The sequence below is a fragment of the Diachasma alloeum genome, unplaced genomic scaffold (assembly GCF_001412515.2).
Source record: "Diachasma alloeum isolate Michigan unplaced genomic scaffold, Dall2.0 Dall_scaffold_00339, whole genome shotgun sequence".
Taxonomy (NCBI): Eukaryota; Metazoa; Arthropoda; class Insecta; order Hymenoptera; family Braconidae; genus Diachasma; species Diachasma alloeum.
Genome location: NW_021680478.1, coordinates 1,039,094 through 1,065,035, shown reverse-complemented (window position 1 = coordinate 1,065,035; position 25,942 = coordinate 1,039,094). Strand labels below are relative to the sequence as shown.

At 39.1% G+C, this 25,942-nt stretch overlaps 4 protein-coding genes across 9 annotated transcripts; 3 read left to right on the top strand and 1 right to left on the bottom strand.

Moving 5' to 3' along the window:
- Positions 1-57: 57 nt before the first annotated feature.
- On the bottom strand, positions 58-3,866 carry LOC107040651 (large neutral amino acids transporter small subunit 1). Of its 5 annotated transcripts, XM_015260827.1 has the most exons (11): positions 3,710-3,836; positions 3,351-3,436; positions 3,140-3,269; positions 2,614-2,836; positions 2,370-2,485; positions 2,035-2,305; positions 1,844-1,967; positions 1,390-1,590; positions 1,170-1,319; positions 724-901; positions 58-603 (listed from the first exon to the last, which is right to left on the bottom strand). In XM_015260827.1, the coding sequence occupies exons 3-11, from the start codon at positions 3,240-3,242 to the stop codon at positions 542-544; spliced, it is 1,428 nt and encodes a 475-aa protein (XP_015116313.1). In that variant the 5' UTR covers positions 3,243-3,269; positions 3,351-3,436; positions 3,710-3,836; the 3' UTR covers positions 58-541. The 5 variants fall into 5 exon arrangements, with proteins under 5 accessions (XP_015116313.1, XP_015116312.1, XP_015116309.1 ...); XM_015260826.2 differs by lacking the exons at positions 3,351-3,436; positions 3,710-3,836 and adding an exon at positions 3,848-3,866 and having other exon boundaries at positions 3,140-3,313; XM_015260823.1 differs by having other exon boundaries at positions 3,140-3,436.
- Positions 3,867-4,170: 304 nt separating this feature from the next.
- Positions 4,171-9,282, top strand: LOC107040593 (myoneurin). Of its 2 annotated transcripts, none has more exons than XM_015260731.1 (4): positions 4,171-4,360; positions 4,489-4,651; positions 5,642-7,754; positions 8,384-9,282. In XM_015260731.1, the coding sequence occupies exons 2-4, from the start codon at positions 4,649-4,651 to the stop codon at positions 8,566-8,568; spliced, it is 2,301 nt and encodes a 766-aa protein (XP_015116217.1). In that variant the 5' UTR covers positions 4,171-4,360; positions 4,489-4,648; the 3' UTR covers positions 8,569-9,282. The 2 variants fall into 2 exon arrangements, with proteins under 2 accessions (XP_015116217.1, XP_015116218.1); XM_015260732.1 differs by having other exon boundaries at positions 4,171-4,364.
- A 342-nt stretch (positions 9,283-9,624) lies between these two features.
- Positions 9,625-15,458, top strand: LOC107040604 (DNA replication licensing factor Mcm6). The gene is made up of 8 exons (XM_015260744.1): positions 9,625-9,888; positions 9,969-10,112; positions 10,498-10,762; positions 11,356-11,558; positions 11,628-11,826; positions 12,440-12,830; positions 13,501-14,537; positions 15,307-15,458. The coding sequence occupies exons 1-8, from the start codon at positions 9,797-9,799 to the stop codon at positions 15,412-15,414; spliced, it is 2,439 nt and encodes an 812-aa protein (XP_015116230.1). The 5' UTR covers positions 9,625-9,796; the 3' UTR covers positions 15,415-15,458.
- A 1,318-nt stretch (positions 15,459-16,776) lies between these two features.
- Positions 16,777-24,520, top strand: LOC107040586 (urea transporter 2). Its single transcript, XM_015260723.1, has 9 exons — positions 16,777-16,815; positions 17,728-17,868; positions 17,949-18,068; positions 21,557-21,708; positions 21,770-21,926; positions 22,737-22,838; positions 22,901-23,048; positions 24,088-24,272; positions 24,338-24,520. The coding sequence occupies exons 1-9, from the start codon at positions 16,777-16,779 to the stop codon at positions 24,518-24,520; spliced, it is 1,227 nt and encodes a 408-aa protein (XP_015116209.1).
- The last annotated feature ends 1,422 nt before the right edge of the window (positions 24,521-25,942 follow it).

Sequence of the window (25,942 nt, the reverse complement as noted above, 5' to 3'; positions counted from 1 at the left end):
CAACATTCCGAGTGCCGCAATAATTGAATCAATTATAAAATAAAACAAAAGAGTTTGTTAAGTAAACCAAAATATCTTTATTCATGCGACACATGTAAAAATTGTATTAGCCGAATTGTGTAAATAATTTACTGAACAAAAAAAAGTATGGCTCCAAATTGTTTAGTTAACAAGATAATGGACTTGTTAACGTTTAACCCATCTCTGTGCGTTATATTGTATGAAAACAAATAAATAAAGTAAAATAAAGAGATTCACTCCAACAATGGCTCCTGCAGTTCTGTGATGCGTAGCAAATTAATATCAATCCTTAACAATAATGCCTTCTTCAGAAATAAATAATGAATGCATGTGATGCGTAGCAAATTAATATCAATCCTTAACAGTAATGCCATCTTCAGAAATAAATGATGAATGCATGTGATGAGCGATGAGATTCACTGGGTTGTAAAATTCATGAGGAGCACAGTCAATCAGTATTTGGCTTGGAGAAAATAGAGAACGTTATCTTTGGAACAATTTCCGATGTAGAATTCATTCTTTAGTCATCTCGTTCCTCCTTTGCAGATATGAATAGCTTCTGCACGAAGTGAGTGGCTTTAACTGCAAATTTACATGACAATTAGGATAAACAATGAATATGAAAGAGTTTAATTCTTAGCAAACAAAGAGTTATTAAAATTTTAAAAATACGCCACAAGTATTTTGATTGTCAGAGAATACCATTGAAACGCTGGAACCAGTCCGGTTTATTTTTCCACACGATCCCCACGAAGTAAGCAGGAATTCCAGAGAGTGTAATTACAGTGCCCATGATGACCTCCCAGGGCTTCACGTAACAAGGAACGAGAACTAAGAAGGCACAAATAGTGACAAATGTTATGGGAATCCATAGAGCCACCTGAAAATATGAAAAAAGTTCAGTTGAAGAAAATTTTTCACCTGAAAAAAGCGATGTAATGAATGAATTTAGAGAAAAATTTCAAGAGAATTTTTTTGAAGAATATTCACGTTTTTATTGGGAATAATATATTCTTCTTGGGATTCTCTTCTAAAATTATTCACCAACGAAATAATTTCACATTTGAGAAAAATGAATTTTTGGAAAAACTCACCTCTTCTCAAGTCTGATGTTTCATTAAATATTAATGGAAAAATTCTCCAATTACCTTTATTGGTCTGTCCATTTTTGGACGGGAATACCTCAACCAGAGAATACCAGCAACCGACACCGTTATGAAAAATGACTCCACAATACTGCAGTACGTTATAAGTACATAAATATCGCTCGTATAAAGCATCATCAACGACAATATACACTGAAAGAAAAATTTCTCCATAAGTCTCCACATAGATAAATAATCGGCTCAAATTCAGGATTCAAATTACAAGAAAAACGAGAGCTGGGGTGGGTGTGAGACGTTTGACATTGATGTGACTGAGCATTGCTGGAAAATGTCCATTACGTGCCCCAACGAAGCACATTCTTGAGGATGTCATTATGTGAACACTCAAACCACCAAAAGACGCTGCTGCTACGAGAACTGGCATTATCCAGGACATAACGCCTAGCGTTCTGTCGGCCAGACTCTGAAAAAATTAAAATTCATGACATTGAAATGATGTTTTCAAGCAGGAAAACACAAATTTTAAAGTACTATGATCAAAAGCTAGCGATTTTAGAACAGAATTTTGACAGGACTCTTTTCTAGATGAAAAAAATTCGAAGAAGAAAATGCAATCAAATGAAATATAAATAAAATGACTTATTTTAATTAATTAGATTTAATAAGATCTGAAGATTGTTATGCCATTAATTTAATTATTATGAATGAGATCTTACCACAGCAATGGCACCAGAAGCCATCATCTCAGTTGGATTGAGAACAGCAAGATACGCAATATTGGCAAGACCATAAATTAAAGTCACTAGTGGCAGAGAAATGTAAATGGCACGAGGTAAATTTCTGCACAAAAGAAAGATCAATTAATAGCAATTAAACAAAATAATGTGCATTACGGTAAAACACTCACACATAAGGATCTTTCAACTCCTCAGTCATGAAATTAAGGTAATTCCACCCAGAGTACGAGAAAATACCAGAGTAAATGGCAACAGCAATCCTGCCAGGGTCGCTAGTGGTATCCTTGAAGGAATCGTGGAAGTTCTCAGTCTTACCAAGGATCAGCCACCCCAATCCCGCCAGAATGATGATGACTAGGGCTGCGATCTTGGCGAACATGAAGATGTTCTGCATCTTGGAGGTCTCTTTCACGTCGTAACAATTTACGAATGTTAGTAAACCTGAAAATTAAATCGTCAGTGTCGCACTTTTGTTAATTAATTCATTAAGTTTTGACGGATTTACAGATGGTTAAAGCTGCTATCAGTCTCACGCTGCCATCAGGAATACTGCAGCTGATGAAAAATGGCTGCAGGACGTACTTGGCAAATGTCAATGCCATAATTGCATTTGTTGTTGGTCTGTTGATAAAAAATATGGAAATTGATAAGAATTTTTTTTTCTTGATTGGAGACGTAAAAAATTTTGAGAATTTGAGTGAAATTCACCAAAATACGAAAAATCTAGATCAAATCGTTTAAATTCTTACACAAAAATAAGATTAGCTGCCCACAGATACAAAAATGAAGGCAATGCACCAAAGGCCTCATGAATATACGCATAATCTCCTCCACTCCTGGGTATACTAGTCCCCAGTTCTGCGTAACAAAGTGCCCCGATCATCGACAGCAGCCCACACAACACCCAAATTACCAGGGACATACCAACACTACCAACTTCCTGGATCACACCTGCCGGTGATATGAAAATTCCTGCGGAGAAAGCAACAATTTAACGTCAAATTTAACATTTAACATTTTTAAGAAAATGGAAAAGTCAATCCATCAATTTATTCCATGAAATCGTCACGAATAATTTAATATACTAGATGAACAATTATAATTTCTGATGAATAAGAAAAAAATGCCATCACAAAATTTAGCATCAGATACATTTCTAATATAAAAAGTTCACTCTATCAATCTTTTCCATAAAATCATTATGAAGAATTTAATACACTAGATGAAAAATTCATCATTAATGATCTGTGAAGAGTAAAAAAAATATCATTTTACCTGAGCCAAAAATAATTCCCAAGATGATAGCAACTCCCTCCATCAACCCCAACTGCTTCTTCATCCTCACTTTATCATTTTTTCCAGCCCCAGCCGCATTCATGGGCTCCAGTTCCTTCGGATCGACTCCCTTTGACATCTCAAAATCTTATTTTCAATCTTTCAGGCACAAATCTAAAAAAAACAATAAAAAATTCCCTATCTAATTCACTTGAAGAAATCCTATAAATTCGAGTTTTCTTCATGCAGCGTTCCCTCTGATTGTCTCGCGTCGTGTGCAGACGGTGCAATCATTCTCTGAAACAAAACCCCCTCCCCCCGGAATAATTAATCTAGTGATCAGGCCAATTTACTTCGTGTCCTATTTGAGGATTTAAATTACGAGAGAAACATCGTATCTCACAATCAGTGCGTCACTTATCATCGACATTGAGATTGTTAACACTGGGGTTATATCAGTTACGTCCACGTGTGCCCGTAACGAACCAAGCCGATTCAAGGGCAAAACGTGCACAAAGACGTTACTTCATGTTTCATGAGAGAAATTCGATTTTTTAAATTCTCACTTACCCATCAATCAACAAAATGAAACCCTCTGGCTCATTAAATACGAATAAATTAATTGTTCTGCCGTTTTTCACTCCCCGGCGTGCTCTCGGTGCTCTATAAATGTATGGGATATTCGCGGATGCACCAATATATACTCACACAACAGTTTATTCCGCCTCTTTTCCCTCGCTTGGCGTCTCTTTCCCTCCGCCATCTTAAATTACGAGAACTGAGGGCAAAAGGTGTTGCTTCAAATGGCGATATCTCACGACCGGCTGAGTGAATTTTCCCGATATTTTTTTCACTTTGAAGATTTTTTCACGAGCTTTAAAATCAATTTTAATTTTTTGAAATTGCATCGCTAGCTCCCGAGATATTGGACTTTGAAGGGTGTCCGGTTTTGCCCCTCTGCTCTTCTCGTCGCGGATTGGAGACGCGCCTTTGCGATTGATAATGAAAACACGAAATAAAGGATACGTGTGTGGTTGTGTTATGTTACTTATGCCTTTTGGAGGTGCTCGATGCATTACAATTGATCTCCATCAATTTATTATCGGTCGCATCCCAAAATAATTCGAGAAGTTGTAGAAATTAATATCGATAGGACCTGTGTTTATGTAATATCTTGGGGGTGCGAGGCGTTTCGCAGGCGGTGGATTTTTCGTCGAGGGGGTAGGTAAATAGGAAAACACATACTCTATATCTTCATCTAAAAATATAAAAAACATAACCTGAAAGTTGGGAAAAATACACGAACGTTTTTATGTTTTATCGGTTTATGACGATTGATTTGATTGCAGATGTTGGAGATTCTTGAATTTTACTAGTGATTGTGGTATTGGTTGGAGGCACGGCGATGTGTGCTGGGTAGATGTGCAATTGGCGAAAGTACAACTTGGGAAAAGTTGAATCTAGAATGTCATAATATATTTATAGACAGACACATTCAGAGTGAGAATCATGGTGAGTTGGTAGTAATTAATGAATTTATTGGTTTCATTGGGTTTCATGCGACAGTTGAATTGTCAAAATGTGGTGACTGATTTGCTATCGTTGTTTATTTGGAGTTCGGGACAGAGTCAGTAGTTTTAGAAAGGAATGATAAGACTTTTTCGATTGATTCTCTACAAAAACATCTGTTGATTTTCTCCTGTAAGCAGTTATCGTCGAGTCACAATCTAAATTCTTGGGAAATGCTTAAATAGAAATGTGAATTGAGGGACAATTGAATGATATATTATATTCAACTGTTTTTTGTCTAATACGAATGAATATGCCACTTTAAGTAATTACAACTCTTTCATTCCCTCGAATATCTTTAACTAAACGAATCCCCATTCAGAGCTGTCTCTTTTTGATTAATATCTCGAAATCTAAGAGAGATAGCAAAATTGTTCTCATGACTGTTTTTATAGCCCTCAATTGGCTCTACAAAAAAGGTCATGACAAAAATTTCTCTATCTCCATTAGGTTCCGAGATATTCTTTAAAAACTGACAAACAGTCTAAATCAACTTAAACCGGTTTACCGCTTCACTACTGAATTAACAGTTTATATTATCCATTATTCTATTATGTTTTAATTTTGATGATTATATGTGAACCTTAATCACTGTAAACCTCAAATTTTCTTAATCTACTCATTAATAGCAACATGCACACATTTTTTAAAAATATAATTCTCTAAAAAAACGTCTTTTGAAATTTTCCAAAACCCCCATCATCAAGACAATCACAATATAAATGTCTCGCGCAATGCTTGAATACAAGTGTGAACTGAGTGACAATTGACTGTTGCATTGCTGATATTCAATAGTTGCTCTTTTGTCTGCCCTCAGCGAATAAAATAAAAACTAAACAAATCTAAAATTCCCATCATCAGTAGTCCCCCCATTTCCCCTCGAAACGAAGTACCCCCCCAACTAATGAATTCAATCGACTCATGGATTCGCAGGTAAACGAGAGGTTAGCCTCATCCTCACTCCCGGAGGTCCCCCCCCACACCCTCTCCAACTACGATATCCAGGTGAAGGAGGAGACGTTCAACCTCTTCCACCGCGAGGGCACCCCCTCCCCAGTCATTTTCCAGAACAACAACATGAAGAAAGAGCTCGAGGACTACGACCCCAATTTAGTCCTCCTGGAGCCACCCCCAGAGGACGAGTCAGACGAGGAGACGATAGCCACTTTCATAACAGCAGCTGGTCAGCAGTTGGCCCTCTACGCTGTCGAGGACTCGGACGAGATATTCGCTGTGGCTGTCTACGACGAATCGGGCGAGCCCCCCTCAGACTTCCAGTTCCTCATGAGGGACGACGTCGAGAAGCTCATCGGCGAGGGTGCAGTAAGAACAGTCAAAAAAACATCCCAATTTAAGAAGCAGATTTACGCAATGGAAGAAATCCCTCCACCAGTCCCAGCGTCCCCTGAGCCTCCAGCAGAAACTCCGACCCCACAGAAGGAGGAAATCATAGAATTCAGATCTCCCCAGAAGTGCGTGAAGAAGGAAATTCCATTCTCTGACGAGGAGGACGAAAATCCCCCAGAGAACGACTACAAAAGCACTTTGAACATTGAGGAGAACCTCCCCAACAGTGAATTGTACGAGAGCTGGCCATCGGACAACGTCTACCTGGTGGTGCAGGACAATTCGATGATTGAAACCCAGGGAGAGCCTGAGAGCAAGCAGAGAACCCCAGTTAAAGAGGAGATAAAGACCAAAGTGATTGAGAAAGTGCAATATATTCTGTCGGACGAGCCCCCTCCAGACCCCTCAGACCTCACCCTGGCGGACATCGAGAAGATCCTGAAGCAGGATCAGGCGATCCCCAGGTCCAGCAAAAGTTCCTTATCCAGAGGAGTCAAATCAGAGAGTTTGAATGCAGTGGGGATTGATCTGGAGGTCGAGCCAATCGACGATCAAGACGTTAGCGAGGAGCACAACTTTTCCCAGGATAACGAGAACTTGTCCCAGGATAATGAGAGCTTCCCCCAGGACGACACCTTCACAAAACTGAACTCTTCGGAAGTACTGAGGATAAAACGTCCGAGGAAGCAGCAGTTGACGACAGTGAATCGAGCTGATTCAGAGATAATAATTCAGCCAGCAATGATGACTGAAGTTGACGAGGAGAATTTGTACCAGAATAGGTGGAAGGTCCAGCCGAAGAAGAGGGGACGACGTAAAAAGAAGAAAGACACGACGATGAAGAAGACACCCTACATGAGGACCAGGAGGAAGACGAGTAAACCGAGGAAGAAGAAGAAGTACAGGATTGAGGTGATTGACATTGACCTGGAGGATGTCAACAGGGAGATCATTACCCTTGAGGATGGCAAGGAGAAGGGCTCCAGTGATAAGGAGAACGACGTCATCATGGTGGGGGATTCTGACGACGATGAGGACAAGGAGGAGGAGGTGGAGGTGGACGACAGTGACGACAGCGATTATGACGATGGGGCTGAGAGGAGGGGGAGGAGAGGAACGAGACGGCGATTGGTGGAGATTTTGAAGTGCCAGAGGTGCAGGAGGGAGTTCAGGGGGAAGAGGGGGCTGGAGATGCACTCGAGGATGTGCTCCAAGGGGGGAAAGGCCCAGGGGACGATATCAGAGAGGACTAGGAGTGGGACCAGACGAACTGCCCCCATGAGGTCTGCCAGGCTCAAGTCTGTCAATGAGGGGAATACGAGGGACAAGGGAAGGGGGAAGAAGGAGTACAAGTGCAAGAGCTGTCATGAGAGGTTCGAGGTGGTGGTGGCTCTTGCGAGGCATGTGAAACTGATGCACTCTCTGAGGAAGAAGATCAATACTATTAGGAAGGAGGAGAAGAAGGTGAGCCAGGAGAGACTGAGGGAGGGGAGGAGGACGAGGAGCTTGGGGAGGAAGGACGAGGTGGAGAAGAAGGTGGAGAGGGGCAAGAGGAGAGAGAGGTTCAGGAAGGTGAAGAGGGGGAGGATTTGGAGGAACGCTGGGACCAAGAGGATCAATTGCTTGGACTGCAGGAGGTCCTTTCCCAGTCTCGCCGCTATGCTGGCGCATTCCCTGCAACATGCCACCAAGAAAATTGGTGAGGAGGGGTTTTTGTTGGTTTTTAGGGGTTTTCCTTATTAATGGAAGAGCTTCAATCGCTCAAAATTGAGTTTACAATTTTTTTAATCTTCGCGGAAAGGAGCAATTGAATTTCACGGGTTTTTTCATGATTATCGACTTTGATGTAACATCAACTGTAAATTTTTCTATCAAGTAAATAATAGTAAATTTCATAAAAGAGATTTTAGTCCTAACTAAATTGAATATTTAAATTAATGGTTACTTCAATAATTAAAAATTTAAGAGTGATATTAACGAATGGATTAGTTCAAAATTTAACGATAATTATAATTTATGAATATGGCTGTCCCTGAGTGACATCAATTAAAATTCTATTTTTCATATAAATTCGAAAATTTGATGGTTTTTCCAAAAATCTATTTTTAAATGATCACTAAAAAATAGTTATCAAAATGGAATTAATCATGGCTCAACAAATTGATATCATTTCAATTGATAATACGATGTCATGAAAAAGGAGAAGAAGAGAATACTGAAATAAGAATTTCAAAAAAATGACCCTATTCATAACTAGACTCATTTATTAAAAAATGCAATTGTCCTCTTGTTTTTTCGAAGGTTGTTTAATGATTTTTTAAAAATCAGTTTCAGAGAAAATGAAGGTTCAGAGGTGTCGAAGATGCAAGAAAGTCTTCAGGTCGAAATACCTTTATATTCGTCATCTGCGTAGTCACAGTAGTATTCCAACGCTACAAAAGAGAAAATCGCGCATCACAAAACAGTCAGCGAATACGCCGATCAAGAAACGGGGGAGGCCGCAGAAGTCGTGATTGAGAGACACATGAATATTCTGTAAAATCATAAGTTAAGATGACACGTTAGAGAGACATATAGAACTATCAAATAGTTTATGCGATGTAGTGAGCATGGAGTATTTGTACGAAGGACCGAGAAATCAAATGCAATTAATGGGTGAATTACTCTTGTAATCATTGCTCTATTCATTAGAATTTTTTTAAAAACAACTTTTTTCTCTTGGATTCACGGTCACAGCCACTTTTTCCTCAGCACACAATAGAACGGTTTTATGTACAATGGATACATGAACTGGGTGTACATTAATCCATGTAAAGTTGTATCATTCAGAGCGAGATTGATTCAAAATTTTCGTTAGTATGTATTAGTTAAGATACTACTTGATGCTGCGAGAGTACACTGTTAAAATTTTCGTGAGACTGAGGAATTCATTTCGTTGATTTATTGATGACTTATTCATTTGTATTGATTTGAGGATGACATCAACAACGCATTATTCAATTCATAAAACTATCTTTCATTTTCCACAGGTCAGTTATTTTTTTTTCTGAAGTGGAATTACGTTAAAGTTGAGTTTTACTTGACTCGTTATTTCATAATTTGATTGATTATTGAATCATTGGATTTGATTGATGAAAAATTTTAACAGTGTAGTTATTACTATCACCTGTATATTCTTTAGGCATATGTATATTTATCAATAAAAGATATGATATAGGATATTTTTGAAAAAATTGGGTTTTATTTATTTTTTCAAGAGTCTCTCAATCATTCATTCATTCATTTCAATTTTTCGCCTCTTAATATCGAATTATCTCGGTAATCAGGGGATTTAGGGGCAAATGTCGAGACATTTTTTGCAGGAAATTGAATTCTCTACAAAAAATATTTTGGGACATTTTCTCCTAAAGCTACTAGATCTTGAGATAATTCCATAACAACCCAGAGGAATGTCAATTTATAAAAATTTCGATTGAATTTTTACTCTCGCTTCTTTAGAATTTAGGACGTCGAAGGGGGGGGGGAGTGACGCCATATCCGGCTGTCATTTCCCGCCAAAAATGTGCGGTTGATACTCGATTTTAGGTTGGAGGCGTCATTACAGTACACGCTCGCCTCGCTTCTCCAATTCTGTTTACGTTTTTTTACTCTGTATTTTTATTCGTGTGTTGTACTCTTAATTTAATTATCTTCTGTTAGTTTTATTTTCGATTATTGAAATAGTCTGGAGAAACATAGATCATGGATTTCGGGGATGTACAGGCGAGACAGAATCGAGTGAAAGACGAGATAGGGTCCCATTGTCAGAGGTTGTTTCAAAGTTTCTTGGAGGAGTGAGTATTCTTTTCTTCTTTGGTGGAGTTTAATTAAAAAGTTTGAGACTGAGATTGGGTTTGGGGGTTATTGGGGATAGGTACAGGGAGGATGATGAGGTCAAGTATTTGGAGCCTGCGAAGGAGCTCGTCAGCCCTGAACGCAGCACCTTGGTGGTTTCCTTTGATGATATCGAGAGGTACAATCAAGCACTTGCGACAACAATCATCGAGGAATATTACAGGTAATGATAATGGGATTCAGCGAAAAATGGTGAAATATTTTAGAGGAAGATTACCTTGAGGATAATTAAACAATTCACTATTAAAGGCATAAAATAACTGAATAACTGAACTTCAGGATGATTTTTCAATCGTCAATATCTCAAGATTGGCTGAATGAAATTCAGCAATTTTTTTTTTCATTTTCAAGATATTTTTTCAAATTTTGAAATGAAACGTGACTCGTCCAAATCGCAGAATTGAGTCAGAAGATATTGGAGATTCAAAAGTTCAATTTCATGCAGTTCTGTTTCACAACTTCTCTATTCAATGCTCTTCGCCATTTAGAGTTCTAAAATAAAATTTTTTATGGTTTTATATTTTGTTGATGATGATTTTATCCCTCAGGATCTACCCCTACCTCTGCCAAGCGGTCTGGAACTTCGTGAAGGACGCTGGGGATTTGAAAAAAGAGAAAGAGTGTTACGTCAGTCTCGTTGATGTTCCCACCAGACACAAACTCCGAGAATTAACGACCTCCAAAATAGGGACACTCATTCGTATATCAGGACAAGTGGTCAGGACTCACCCGGTGCACCCAGAGTTAGTGTCTGGGACCTTCATCTGTGTCGATTGCAATGCTGTTATAAAGAACGTCGAGCAGCAGTTCAAAGTAAATATCTCATTCATAATCCAATATCAACTGTCAAATTATCTCTGCGAGGATAAATTTTAGAGGAAAAAGCCATAAGATATTTTGCGTAGCTGAGAAAATTCTCTACAAAAGATGTCTTTTGACAATTTTCTTCGAACCTGCTCAATTACGAGATATTTGCAGAATTAACAAATAAGTGACGATTGATGTAATGAAGAATGAACAAAAACCACTGCACTAAATCTTCAATATCCCCCAAAATAATGATACAATTCAAATGCATGACTGTTAGGTCGTCATTTGTCACAGTAGTCAATGGCTGTCAGATAGTTAATTACCATGATAAATTATCCATTCACTATTTCCTCTCTATCGGACTTATTTCTTAATCTTTATTAAAAACGCGCTTTGAAAATGTTCAGTTCTTTTTCTACCGTTTTTGATTGTACAATCATAATTTTTAGAGACTCCTGAGTGATGTAAAATCCAATGGAAATTGTGATATATTTTACATTATGAAGATAAAAAGCCTTAAATTAAAACTAATTTCTATTTTTAATTTTAATCTATTCACTCTTGTTAATAAATTGTTGATAAATAAATTTTTTCAGTTCACAAACCCCACAATATGCAACAACCCAGTCTGCCTCAACCGTCGAAGATTCGTCCTGGACGTGGACAATTCCGTATTCGTAGACTTCCAAAAAGTGAGAATTCAGGAAACACAATCTGAACTCCCTCGAGGATGTATTCCCCGTTCCCTCGAAATAATTTTACGAGCTGAGGCTGTTGAGACAGTGCAGGCAGGAGACAGGTACAATAAACTTAACGACCCACTAGATCATAAAATTCATTGTCTGTAAAACGAATTATTCAACCGCAGATATGACTTCACGGGGACTTTAATAGTTGTGCCTGACGTTGGAGCACTCGCATTGCCCGGAACAAAAGCGGAAATCAGTTCGAGGCATAAAGCTGGGGATCAGGGCGAGGGTGTCAAGGGGCTGAAGGCCCTCGGGGTTCGAGAGTTGAATTATCGTCTGTCATTCCTCGCGTGTAGTGTAACTGCGACGAGCTTGAGGGTAATTACGATTTTACTACGGAGAACTTGTGTGTAGTGAATTTTTTGAGAGTCAAAATGGGGAAGAGAAGTCAATAGTGAAATAGTACAACAGAATGAGGTGAAATGAGACTCTTCAACGTTCAATATCTTTTGAGTCAATACGCTAGCAGATCCGATCAATTAGCCCCCCATGTATAGATATTCCAAATTTTTATTTTTTTCCTCATTGAAATAGTTTTGAAGAAAATTGCGAGCTAATAAAAAACAGTTGCTAGTTAGTACTTTTTTTTAAATAAATTTTTGAAAAATCACCTCTGAAAAAAAGGCGTTATCCCCCCTATTTCATTATTTCCATTGAATTTTACTCAGCCAATCTTGACATATTGACGACTGAAAAATCATCCTAAAGTTGAGTTTTTTATTCTGTTTCATCACTTCACTGAAGAATTGTCTAATTAACTCCGAAACGATGAGGTTTACCGTAAAATGCCAAAATCCTTTTTTTGTAGTTGAGAAAATTCTCTGCAAAAACGATCTTGTGACCTTTTTCTTTAAAATCTATCGTTGCTGGGATAAATTGACAACCACCTGAACCCTGAAATCAAGCAATAATATCGTTTCCTCCTCATCAGTTCGGAGGTACTGAGATGGCGATGGAGGAGATCTCCCAGGAGATGATGAAGCGCCAAATGACCGAGTCCGAATGGAATAAAGTCTACGAGATGTCCCGCGACAAGAATCTCTACGAGAACCTCGTCGCCAGTCTCTTCCCCTCGATCCACGGAAACGATGAAGTGAAGAAAGGCATTACTTTAATGCTCTTTGCAGGGGTTCCAAAGACCACCCTCGAGGGCACAAGTCTCCGAGGGGACATAAACTGCTGCATAGTGGGTGACCCCAGTACTGCAAAATCCCAACTCTTGAAACAAGTTGCTGAAATCTCCCCCAGGGCTGTTTATACGTCGGGGAAAGCCTCCTCAGCAGCTGGGTTGACAGCAGCTGTCGTCCGAGACGAGGAGTCAGGTGACCAGAGTTCTCCAATTATATTTTTTTTTCCCGGAAAAAAAATAAGCCATTTTATCAATGAGCGATAGAATGAAACTATTTTTCATTCCATTATAAATGAGTAATTGAGAATTTCAATTATTTCATTCTTACATCAGAAATTTCCGCTCTAATCTAAAATTGTGATTGAAAATTTTTTCATTGCGATAAAATAAATAATGATATCTGAAACATTTCCATTCCTCAAATAATGACCTCAAATAATGACGATTCGTTCACGTAATTTGAATAAACTCGTGATTTTTTCCATCAATCATCAAGATGATAATGAAAAATGAATTTCATTCCATTATCGATTACAAAAATAATCTCCATTCAATTTTCCTCATTAACCATCATCACTATCATTCATTCCTCTGCATTATTATTCGACTCAATGCAGATTGCAGAATGCGATATTAACAAAGTCATGATTATTTTTCATCAACCATGAAGGCGACAAAATAAATGAATTTCCTTTATCATCGATTCCAAAAACAATCCCAATTCAATTAACCTCACAGGCCATAGTCACAATAAAAAAAAAAATAATGGCACTATTACATAAACCAAAGACAAAAGTTTTGTAACATCAAAGAAACAAATGAATTGAATTGAATAACGGAACTGTCCACTTATCGATCCCCAGGAGACTTCGTCATAGAAGCTGGTGCCTTGATGCTCGCTGACAACGGGATCTGCTGCATCGACGAGTTCGACAAGATGGACCCAAAGGACCAGGTGGCCATCCACGAGGCGATGGAGCAGCAGACGATATCGATAGCGAAAGCCGGGGTGCGAGCGACGTTAAACGCAAGGACTTCAATTCTGGCAGCTGCCAACCCCATTAGCAGCAGATACGACAGGAGCAAGTCCCTCCAGCAGAACGTCACGCTGACAGCCCCCATCATGTCTAGATTCGATCTCTTCTTCATCCTCGTTGACGAGTGCAACGAGGTAGTGGACAACGCCATCGCCAAGAAGATTGTCGACCTCCACAGCAACAATATCCACACAATAGACACAATTTACGATCAGTCCGAGATCCTGAGGTACATAAACTTCGCGAAGCACTTCAAGCCCTCGATAAATCCTGACGCTGCTGAGCTCCTGGTGGAGAGCTACACTGTTCTCAGGCAGAGGGAGGGGGTGGGGAGTGGCAAGTCCACGTGGAGGGTCACTGTGAGGCAGCTGGAGAGCCTGGTGAGGCTCTCCGAGGCCCTCGCCAAGCTCGAGTGTGCGGACAAGGTCACTGTCAAGCACGTCAAGGAGGCGAGGAGACTGCTGAGCAAGAGTATTGTGAGGGTGGAGCAGCCTGACATCGACCTGGAGGACCAGACTGTCAGGGCTGATGGCATGGACCTGGACGATGCGCCTCCCTTGATGGAGGCCCTCAATGCCCTGGGAGACGAGACCAATGGGCAGGAGGAGGTGCAGGAGGAGGAGGGAGCCCCCAAAAAGAAGCTCACAATGTCGTTTGAGCAGTACAAGTGTCTGAGCAATATGCTGGTGCTTTATATGAGGAATAAGGAGAACAGCATCGAGGACGAGGGGGAGCCTGGCATCAGGAAGTCCGAGCTGGTTGCCTGGTATTTGGATCAGATTCAGGAGCAGATTGACTCGGAGGAGGAGCTGCTCGAGAGGAAGGCCTTGGTGGAGAAGATCGTTGATCGGTTGACTTATACGGTGAGTTTAGGGGAATTCTGGGGGGCTCGAGTCATGATTTGAGATTCAACATTCTTTGAGGATAAAATTTGAGATTCTTAAATTGTTGATACTTCGTGATTGGAGAATACGGTCTGAATGTGTACAATCCCGTGTTAAGCATATCCAAGTATCTTTTACAGATTTTAATCGTCAAATTCGTCGATTAAATTGCGTGAGAAAAATTGGAAACAATCATGAGTATTCAGCTTCATTAAAATTACATTTGATATAGAATTATCATTTTTTTAGACATTCGTTGTTTATAAGTTAATAATTGAAATTGATCAGTCTTTCGGAAAGGTTTTTTTTATTCTGAATATGAATAAATGTGTTTCGATTCCGAACAAATGTTTCCTAACGATTTAATGTCAAGATTCAGATGCAGACCTGCAAAGTTTAATTAATTAAATCACTGCAAAATATCTGGAAACTTAGAGTTGAATGAGGCTGAGATGAAAGTTCTGACGTTCAACTACAAAAGTAGGAAAGTATTACTTGGATATCCTTGAAGTATGAAAAAATTGCTTCGAAATGAAAAAAAATTGTGGAATTTCGCTCTGCCGATGTTGCATATATTCGTTTGAACTGAATCGACTATATTTGAATTGCATAAAGGGATTTATTCAGAGAACTTGCAATTGAATTTTCATTTTATTCAAATGCGCCAGGTTTCTTTCATCACAATGTTGTTATCAATAAGTCAATAATACTTCAATAATTAATGAAGTAATTTGTATTTCTCTTGCAGGACAATATTTTCATCACCCTCGCCAACCGCGAATTGGGTGAAGCAAGAGGGGAGGAAGAGGAGGATCCCCTCCTGGTGGTCCACCCAAACTACGTCCTCGATATCTAAACATTCATCAATCGTTATTCAATCGCATTCTGTTATACTCATTACTTCTATTACCTCAATTTTTCTACAATAAAATAATAAAAAAATGTGAAAAAATCTCCTTGCATTTCCTAATTGCCCAACGACCGTACTCATTAGCACTGAATAATTGAGATTTTCAATGGGTCAGGCCAATGCCAATAGCCGGCCTAGTTTATTATTCACGCCGTCGATTGAAAAGGGAGGGTCAATGAAATTGCATTGACTATCAGAATTTTGATGTGGAGAAATGACAAAAGATGAGCAATTAAGATGTCTTCATGAAGGTAATTAAAAAGTCATTAAAGATCACGTGGGAAAAAATTCAGTAGTTAATTTTTTATAAATATTTTTCCTAGTTTTTCGGGGGCTGAGAAGAGAAAAATTCAGATTTTAATATTTAATTACAATGGAAATGTTGATTTTCACATAAGACACTGGGTTAAATCTTGATATTAAAAAATTTCGATTGTTCTTTGGAAAACCAAAACGATCATTAAATTGAAAAAAAATTACGATTCCGAATGTAGTCGAGTTTTCTGGAATTTTTTCGCAGTTTTCAATAATCTTTGAATTTACTGTAGCGGTAGAGCTACATTAATAACCCTTTTACAAAAAAAAATACTAGAATAAGGCCGAGTTGCACGAAGTTATCCAAATAAACCCCAGGGTATACTTTATCCTCGGGATCAATTACATCGTAACGGTCATGATTTTTCAATATTTGATCCGAAGAATAATTTTTTATTTATCCTGTAGCCCCATTTGAATCAACACTCATTGAACCTTGGGATTAAATTTAATTTGTTGTTCCTGGGATAAATTTGAGATACTCTGCCAGGTAAAATATTCCCTTGAAAATCCAAATTTTCTTTTTTTCTTATCTGACGTTTTCAGTGGTTTACTAATGGTTACTATTCTTCGATTTCCTCCGAATTTATTGCTCTCTGGATCAATCAGGGGCTCCTTCGAACGGAGCTACTCAATCCTATTCATCGCCTCAATGTTCAATACAAGAAATCAATGAAAACCTGAAAAAAATCCATTCAATTCCCAACGCCTGCAGTTAATTGTCCTACAGTCGCACTAATTAGCGGTTCAAGACTAAATAATTGAGCATTTGAATCCACCAGGGCGCTAATGCCCGTATATCCCCACATCTGGCCTACATTATTATTCAAGATGCCGTTTAGAAAGTCTCGGTAGCAATTGTGTGGTGGGGTTGAGGAACAAAATATTCAATTTATACCGTGGATAGGATAACATGTGGTTTTCGATCGATTAAAAAAATCCCTGATCAGTTTCCTCACGCGTCTCAATCTTCGTTAGTGAACATAACCGAAAATGTCAGCGAGGAGCGCCAGTTCTAATGGATCCGGAAGAGTAATCATAACTTGAAACTAACTTAGTTTGTTACTGAAAATGAGATTGGAATGGAGTTGTGGTGCGGCTTTATGCGGCTATTGTTGACAAGGACGAGTGCATGTTATACTTGAGATGTTTTTTTTGCGGTTGACGAATTAAAAAAAAAGAGTCTTCGAAAGAATTTAATTACTTCTACAGAAATGGTTTTTTTTACTAGCAGTTTCATTATTTTCAATCAATTTCATTGAGTACAATTCACGCTTGTGTAAAAAATGGCAAAATGTGTTCGAAAAACGTGAATTTTTTCCATTGGAACTATGAAATAACTTCAACAATAAACATTCTGTTATAAAAATTGCGCCTAAAATATTTTTTACTTGAAGTTGATGATGAATTTGAATGAAAATTCATTCATTCTTCTTACGTTGTTAATAACTATTTTATTTTTATTTCTATAGACAACCGCAAAACAATAAAAAAATGGGCTTTGTTAGTGCCTTTCATTGAGTAAAGTCGCCCGGTGGCCTGGCGTAGTGGTTAAGGCCGTTGCCTCACAACGGATAGGTTCCAGGTTCGATTCCTGGCCGGGTAGAATGGTGAGATCTAACCATTTTTAAAGTCTTGATCAATCGCCATATAGTCTCATCAGACTCGAAGCGATATAAAATAAGCATAAAAAAAAAAAAATTGAGTAAAGTGGACATTCGTCTAAAAAAACTGTCAAAAAAGTTCGAAAAACTTCCATTTTTCCAATTTGAACGATGAGATTTCAACCATAAACATTTCTATTAGAAGTTACTCTCCTAAAAATTATAATTTTGACCAGAATTACTGCATTTTCCACTTCAACAGAAGTTGAAGACGAATTTGAATAGAAATTTCTCCCCGCGTAGTTAATAACTATTTTTCCATTTATATGAATGAATCCAGAACAATAAAAAGTGGGCTGTGTTTATGGGAGATTTTCCCCTCCTGCGGGATGCGATATCGAAAAGAAAACAGGGTAAGAGGCATTCTATTTTGTGGAAATGCCTAGGTGGAATTGATGCGGCCGTCAGGGGAGTTGGACAGGTACAGTCTCTTTATTTCTGTTATTTATTGTTATCTGCGTTGATGCAAGGGGGATTGCTGGAGTGATGTGTCTGATTCAGGTAGTGTTCGCAAACAATCCCGTCAGCGGTTTGCTCATCATAATTACTCTCGGATTTACTGATCCCAACGTATTGCTGTTCGGATCGATCACGGGGTTTCTTGGATTACTCATTTCGTATGTGAGTGCATCCCTTGTATTATGTTATTTTACTGCTATTTTTTGAGTATTAGGGATGATTTTTCTTTCCGAATGGAAGCTTTGAAATCGCTGAAATTTATTAAACCGTATTCATCTCCAAGCGATGTAAATTAATCCAGGAATCAGGGGTTTTGGAGAAATAAAATACGATGATCTAAAATATATTTAGCGAAACGTCGCATCCTTGACAATTAGATCATAGTGTTTTATTTCTGCGTTTATAGATATTTCATGTCTAAAGATTTTTTTTTTGTGTGAAAATGGAAAAAAATGACGTTTTTCCACTTCTACTACCCACAGGTACGTTTCCCAGGGGGCTGGTGATTTTTTTAGGGGAAGTCCTTAGGAATATTCTCAAGTAGGAGTGGTTTGGTGTTTATAGATATTTTATGTTAAAAAATTTTTTTTTCATGTAAAAATCGCAAAATCACAAAATTTGTATTTCAGTTTTCATTTTTTCCACACGCTCTTGGCAGTTCTGGATAGCCCACCGCTTAAATAGTAGGGATCGACTTTCACTCGGCAGAAAAATTCGATTTTGGCGAAAGTCGACTTTCCCCCCGAAAAAAAGCCTAAATATGGCACTTTGGCTTGGGGTGGAAAAAAAAGAAATTTTTATTTCTGCATTTCTGGGGCAAGTGAGGGGCGCAGTGGCATTAGGCGGGCCAGAAAATACGGAATCACCGTTCACCCGGCGGAAAAATTCGATTTTGGCGAAAGTCGACTTTCCCCCCGAAAAAAGCCTAAATATGGCACTTTGGCTTGGGGTGGAAAAAAAAAATTTTTTTATTTCTGCATTTCTGGGGCAAGTGAGGGGCGCAGTGGCATTAGGCGGGCCAGAAAATACGGAATCACCGTTCACCCGGCGGAAAAATTCGATTTTGGCGAAAGTCGACTTTCCCCCCGAAAAAAGCCTAAATATGGCACTTTGGCTTGGGGTGGAAAAAAAAAATTTTTTTATTTCTGCATTTCTGGGGCAAGTGAGGGGCGCAGTGGCATTAGGCGGGCCAGAAAATACGGAATCACCGTTCACCCGGCGGAAAAATTCGATTTTGGCGAAAGTCGACTTTCCCCCCGAAAAAAGCCTAAATATGGCACTTTGGCTTGGGGTGGAAAAAAAAAATTTTTTTATTTCTGCATTTCTGGGGCAAGTGAGGGGCGCAGTGGCATTAGGCGGGCCAGAAAATACGGAATCACCGTTCACCCGGCGGAAAAATTCGATTTTGGCGAAAGTCGACTTTCCCCCCGAAAAAAGCCTAAATATGGCACTTTGGCTTGGGGTGGAAAAAAAAAATTTTTTTATTTCTGCATTTCTGGGGCAAGTGAGGGGCGCAGTGGCATTAGGCGGGCCAGAAAATACGGAATCACCGTTCACCCGGCGGAAAAATTCGATTTTGGCGAAAGTCGACTTTCCCCCCGAAAAAAGCCTAAATATGGCACTTTGGCTTGGGGTGGAAAAAAAAAATTTTTTTATTTCTGCATTTCTGGGGCAAGTGAGGGGCGCAGTGGCATTAGGCGGGCCAGAAAATACGGAATCACCGTTCACCCGGCGGAAAAATTCGATTTTGGCGAAAGTCGACTTTCCCCCCGAAAAAAGCCTAAATATGGCACTTTGGCTTGGGGTGGAAAAAAAAAATTTTTTTATTTCTGCATTTCTGGGGCAAGTGAGGGGCGCAGTGGCATTAGGCGGGCCAGAAAATACGGAATCACCGTTCACCCGGCGGAAAAATTCGATTTTGGCGAAAGTCGACTTTCCCCCCGAAAAAAGCCTAAATATGGCACTTTGGCTTGGGGTGGAAAAAAAAAATTTTTTTATTTCTGCATTTCTGGGGCAAGTGAGGGGCGCAGTGGCATTAGGCGGGCCAGAAAATACGGAATCACCGTTCACCCGGCGGAAAAATTCGATTTTGGCGAAAGTCGACTTTCCCCCCGAAAAAAGCCTAAATATGGCACTTTGGCTTGGGGTGGAAAAAAAAAATTTTTTTATTTCTGCATTTCTGGGGCAAGTGAGGGGCGCAGTGGCATTAGGCGGGCCAGAAAATACGGAATCACCGTTCACCCGGCGGAAAAATTCGATTTTGGCGAAAGTCGACTTTCCCCCCGAAAAAAGCCTAAATATGGCACTTTGGCTTGGGGTGGAAAAAAAAAATTTTTTTATTTCTGCATTTCTGGGGCAAGTGAGGGGCGCAGTGGCATTAGGCGGGCCAGAAAATACGGAATCACCGTTCACCCGGCGGAAAAATTCGATTTTGGCGAAAGTCGACTTTCCCCCCGAAAAAAGCCTAAATATGGCACTTTGGCTTGGGGTGGAAAAAAAAAATTTTTTTATTTCTGCATTTCTGGGGCAAGTGAGGGGCGCAGTGGCATTAGGCGGGCCAGAAAATACGGAATCACCGTTCACCCGGCGGAAAAATTCGATTTTGGCGAAAGTCGACTTTCCCCCCGAAAAAAGCCTAAATATGGCACTTTGGCTTGGGGTGGAAAAAAAAAATTTTTTTATTTCTGCATTTCTGGGGCAAGTGAGGGGCGCAGTGGCATTAGGCGGGCCAGAAAATACGGAATCACCGTTCACCCGGCGGAAAAATTCGATTTTGGCGAAAGTCGACTTTCCCCCCGAAAAAAGCCTAAATATGGCACTTTGGCTTGGGGTGGAAAAAAAAAATTTTTTTATTTCTGCATTTCTGGGGCAAGTGAGGGGCGCAGTGGCATTAGGCGGGCCAGAAAATACGGAATCACCGTTCACCCGGCGGAAAAATTCGATTTTGGCGAAAGTCGACTTTTCCCTGAAAAATCCAAGATGACACTTTGGCCCCAGGTGAAAAAAAAAAATTTTATTTCGACATTTCTGGCGCCTCCGAGTGTTTCATTAGCATCAGAAATGTTAATCGATATAAAAATCAAGGAATGTAATCGAAACTAACTTTCATTTTTGAGGCCTTGCAGAGGCTCGAATAAGCCTTGACGTAATGAGCCTCAATACTCAAAGCCTGGACTAGGCCTGAATTGAACCTCGGCAATGGCCCCTTGAATCGCCCTCATTTCAGGCTCGAGTGAACGGTGAAATCAAGCCCGTCCCAGGCCTGAGTCACTGACCCTCGCCAAACCTAGGCTCGCACAGGCTTTTTTCCATCGTCAGCCTATATAATTCCTACCTGGGTTGATTCCAACTATTTAAGCGACGAGCTATTCAGAACTCTCAAAAGTATGTGGAAAAAGTGAAAACTGAAAATGTTTTTTTTTTTAGATTTTCAAAGGATCAGATTTTCCGTTTTTCCAGGGGGAAAGTCGACTCTCGTAGAATCACTTGACAGAACGAAATTATAAGCAAAATTTTGATGCCATTTGAATTCATGATAGTACTATGACATGAAAAAATAGAAGAGAAGAGAACAAACTGCTAATTTATTAGCAACAATAGCTGTACTCATTTATAAATGAACTGCAATTATCCACTTGTTATTTTTATAGCTGATCCAAGACCCTGGTTCATCCATAGAAAATGGCTTGACAGTTTATAATCCACTGCTGATCGGTATCGTAACGAGTGCAATATTTCCGGGGGAGTGCAGTCGTTGGGATGGACTGATTGTTCTCATGATGTTCGCAGGAACGATCTTCAGGTGATGATGATTGAGTTACGGTTGTCATATTCCTTTCGATGATTTTATGAGTGAATTTCAGTGTGATCCTCACGAGGGCCAATGGAAGGGGACGTTTGCCTGTCGTCACGTTCCCTTTCAACGTCACTGAGACCATGATTCTGATCATTCTGACTATTCAGAGGATGGAGAACTCCACGGAGGAAGTGAATGATGCTGTATCCGATTTCGATTGTGAAGTAATTTCATTTTATCAGCCACATGTTTTTTAATTGTTCATGAAAACAATTGAATGCATGTTATCAGCATCATTATTATTATTATCCCTTTTCTTCTGTATAACCGATCGTCTTTTTTACAGTTCTACCTCTCCCCTCAGTCCTTCGATAAAATGTTAATAGAACAATTTTATTTACACATACTTGAATGAATTTGAAACATTCATAAATTCAAAAAAATTCAAAATTTTCAACAATCATCATAAAAATCAAATCAACCATTACAGCTATCGTAATCATCTTTTAACTTCGACTTAATGGCATTGAAACAACCATTTTAAGCTGTGATTGAATTCATTTGAAGCATGATATTCAAAGATATCCCCAAAATTCTGATTTTCAAAAAATTCAAAATTTTTGAAAATTTTTAAATAAATCAAAATAAGGATTATTGCTATCGCCTTTATCTTCGAACTCCGTCCAAGGGACATCCAAACAAATTTTTAAAGCCATCATGCGGTCAATTCAGAACATTTTTTAGTTATCGTAAGACAACCGATTTTCGAAAAATCTCAATAGTTCAAAAAACTAATCGATGAATTAAATTTTAATTAATGGCGACGGATAGGGCTCAACAATACAATTGAAGAAAAACTTTACGATCAGAATGAGTCGATATAACACAAAAAATCCAAGACATAAATGGGAGCGATTACAATGCTTCCCTTCGTAAGGGAAAATAGCGACAGTACTCGGATATCCTTAAACCGTATTACCGCTTCGCTGCAGAATTTTAAACATTGGACAGTGCATGTAAAACTTTTATTTCAGACTAATGAAACATCGCTAACTGAATCAATGATGAACCCCGACATCCGATCGATCTGTAAGACCACCCACTCCAATTCCACGTTCATCGTCGACTGGGGAATGGTGAGAAAATCTATCCTGACCAACTAGAAATGGATCTATTAATATTGAATACTGTATTAAAGGTGTTCCGCGGTGTCGTGACCTCGTCCTCCCAAGTATTCGCTGTTGATAATGTGATTGCGGGCTCTGTCATTTATCTTGCCATGCTGATTTATTCACCTACCACTGCGCTGTTCTCATTAATTGGCGCAATAATTGGATCGCTCTCAGGTAAGAATAAAATGGGGTAAATTTAATCGCACTGTTTGTTTCTTTTGTCTCGTTCTTGCACTCGTGGTTGGACTCCTGGATTAATGTTCTAAATGGTAATAGAGGTCAGTTTGGTCCCCTGAGCCCGCGACTGACGGCTTTAATTAATGAATTACCCTCCAGAGATGTTGGCTGGACATGTGGGAAATTGAATCAGTCGAGAAAACATGCCCGGCTCACGTGTCCAATAATTAACTCAGTTATAAAAATGGTGAAACGAATTGAATGTTTTTTTACAGATCTTCAACTGTCGAATTATTTTGGTAATGAGTGGTTTTAGGGGAAAATATCAAAATACATTTTTTGTAGATAATTTTCTCCTCTACGAAGAAGTTCTTATGCCATTTCTCGCTAAAATCACTCGTTCTCGAGATAAAAACGCATTAAAAAAAAACTTCATTTGGGTCTTCTCATGAAAATTCAAAAGATGATAAACTTCTTTAATTGCAGACGCTGAAATTTTCCAATTGTCATACGAGTTCGTTTATTTTGATTTATGAGGCTACAAAAGTTTCTTATCAAGTCGTTCCCTTGGGGAAATATTCCACGTTTTCGTGTCTTGTTTTTCGTTTTTACATTCGTGGTTGGATTTCGGGATTAATGTTCTAAATAGTAATAGAGGTCACTTTGGTCCCCTGAGCCGGCGACTGACGGCTCTAATTGATGAATTACTCTCCAGAGATGTTGGCTGGACATGTGGCAAATTGAATCAGTCGAGAAAACATGCCCGACTTACGTTTCCAATAATTAACTCAGTTATCAAAATGGTGAAACGAATTGAATATTTTTTTACAGGTCTTCAACTCTCGAATTATCTTGGTAACGAGTGGTTTTAGAGGAAAATGTCAAAATACATTTTTTGTAGATAATTTTCTCCTCTACGAAGAAGTTCTTATGACATTTCTCGCTAAAATCCCTCGTTCTCCAGATAAAAACGCATTTAACATCTGAATTTTCTAAAATAAACTCAAAGGATGATGAACAATTCCTCTAATTACAGCTCTTGGACTTGGCGTGCCACACGAATCCGTTTATTCCGGCCTGTGGGGCTACAACAGTCTCTTATCGAGTTGCTCTCTCGGTGGAATATTCCTTGTATTGAATACCCAAACAACCCTCCTGGCCTTTATCGCCGCAACATTCACCGTTCTCCTGCAGTACACCCTCGACTTTTTTTTCTCAAAGGTACCAGTAACGGGTAATAAAACAGCAACTGCTCAACGTAATTCCTCCTCTGCTTTACGTTCCAGATGCCACTCTCCGTTTTAACAATTCCGTTTGTAGCAACATGCTACCTCTTTATCACTGTGAGAGACGTTATGGATCCTGTGTTCCCGGAGCCCATGATCGTCACGTTCCCAGAGAAACATAGAGCGCAATTTCGGAGGGTTCGAAGATCCTCTGACGAAGACGAAAGTCCAACAAGTGTTTAATGACAAGTTATTCGCAATTATCATTAAAACAAGTGGGAAATTGCTCTTGTATTGCATATAGTATAGACATTTTTGCTAATAAATTAGCAATATGCTTCCGAATGGTTATTTTGCATATCATTTCCTTCTGTCATGTATAATTCATTGTTTATTTCATTTTATTCAATTGAATAAGATTTCCTTTCACCTAATTTTGTCAGATTTTCAACTTAGTTGACTGTTATCATCATCATTATTCTTGTTATCTCTTTCTTCTATACAACCGATTGCCTTTTTTACAGTTCTATCTTTCCCCTCAGCCCTTCGATAAAATATTAATAGAAAAATTTTATTTACACATATTTGAATGAATTTGAAACATCACATTTGAAGAAACCATTAGAAAGCTCACTTTCAGGGAAATTCATGAAAAATTCAAAATTTTCAACAATCATCATAAAAATCAAATCAACCAATATAGCTATCGTAATCATCTTTTAACTTTAACTTAATGGCATTAAAATAAACATTTTAAGCTATGATTCAATTAATTGAAGCATGATATTTAAAGATATCCCCGGAATTCCGGACACTATCTTACAGGACAGTGACGCTGAATGCTATGTAGGTGTGAAAAAATATAAAATTACAGATTTCACTGACAATTCAATGTAACTTGGCACTGATTATTCATATTAGATTGAAAATTCCGATGAACTAAGGAATTCTCGTCTTTATGCTGCTTAAAATTCTGTAATTTCACTGAATTTTCAGTGAAACCTGAAATTTCATTTTTTCCCCGGTAAATCGCCTTCAGTGTCACTGTCCTGAAAACTAGTAAACATTCCCTGAAATTCCATTTTTCTTCCATCAGTGTGGATCTATATACCACAAAAAATTCAAAACTTGAACTTCCCTCGATGAACGCAAAACTCCAACAAGTGTTTAACGACAAATTCCTCGCCCAATTAAAAAAATAAACAATAAAGGCTGAAACATCACTGATAAACCCTCCCCCCGATCTCCCCGTTTCCTGTCCCACCGTCATCCGAAAATAATTCAAAATCCAACGATAAATTATCCCCCTGTGTCCGCGGACAATACCTCAGCGATACGATAAGAAAAAAAAGGAAATAATCGAGTGAATACCGCAGAAGGACTGAGAGAGAGCGAGACGCATGCGTCCTTTAATGGCTTGCGCCTTCTCTGATATGTACCCCGCACCCCAGTATCCAGTGGCGTCCGCCCCCATTGCGGCCCATCCCGCCACCCCCAGCCCCCAACCCTGACTCCCGTCTCTCACTCCCTCGTATTCCACTGGTCCAGTGATGTTCGCATTTCGTGGGCTCCGCTGCAGCACCGTGCGTATCACGAGAGCACCTAATATAATTCAATCTGAATGATTTCCGAGCATGACGCACACGATATCCCCCCCCCCCCCCC

Coding starts and splice junctions, on each gene's coding strand:
- LOC107040651 (XM_015260826.2), bottom strand. CDS start 3,278: ATGTCAAAGGGAGTCGATCCGAAGGAACTGGAGCCCATGAATGCGGCT. Junction 2,306..2,369: donor GATAGCAGCTTTAACCATCT/GTAAATCCGTCA, acceptor TTTAATTTTCAG/GTTTACTAACATTCGTAAAT. Junction 902..1,169: donor AAATGGACAGACCAATAAAG/GTAATTGGAGAA, acceptor TCATATTTTCAG/GTGGCTCTATGGATTCCCAT.
- LOC107040593 (XM_015260731.1), top strand. Junction 7,755..8,383: donor ACATGCCACCAAGAAAATTG/GTGAGGAGGGGT, acceptor TTTAAAAATCAG/TTTCAGAGAAAATGAAGGTT.
- LOC107040604 (XM_015260744.1), top strand. CDS start 9,797: ATGGATTTCGGGGATGTACAGGCGAGACAGAATCGAGTGAAAGACGAG. Junction 9,889..9,968: donor TTTCAAAGTTTCTTGGAGGA/GTGAGTATTCTT, acceptor TATTGGGGATAG/GTACAGGGAGGATGATGAGG. Junction 14,538..15,306: donor TTGATCGGTTGACTTATACG/GTGAGTTTAGGG, acceptor TTTCTCTTGCAG/GACAATATTTTCATCACCCT.
- LOC107040586 (XM_015260723.1), top strand. CDS start 16,777: ATGTCAGCGAGGAGCGCCAGTTCTAATGGATCCGGAAGA. Junction 17,869..17,948: donor CCGTCAGGGGAGTTGGACAG/GTACAGTCTCTT, acceptor TGTCTGATTCAG/GTAGTGTTCGCAAACAATCC. Junction 24,273..24,337: donor TCGACTTTTTTTTCTCAAAG/GTACCAGTAACG, acceptor TTTACGTTCCAG/ATGCCACTCTCCGTTTTAAC.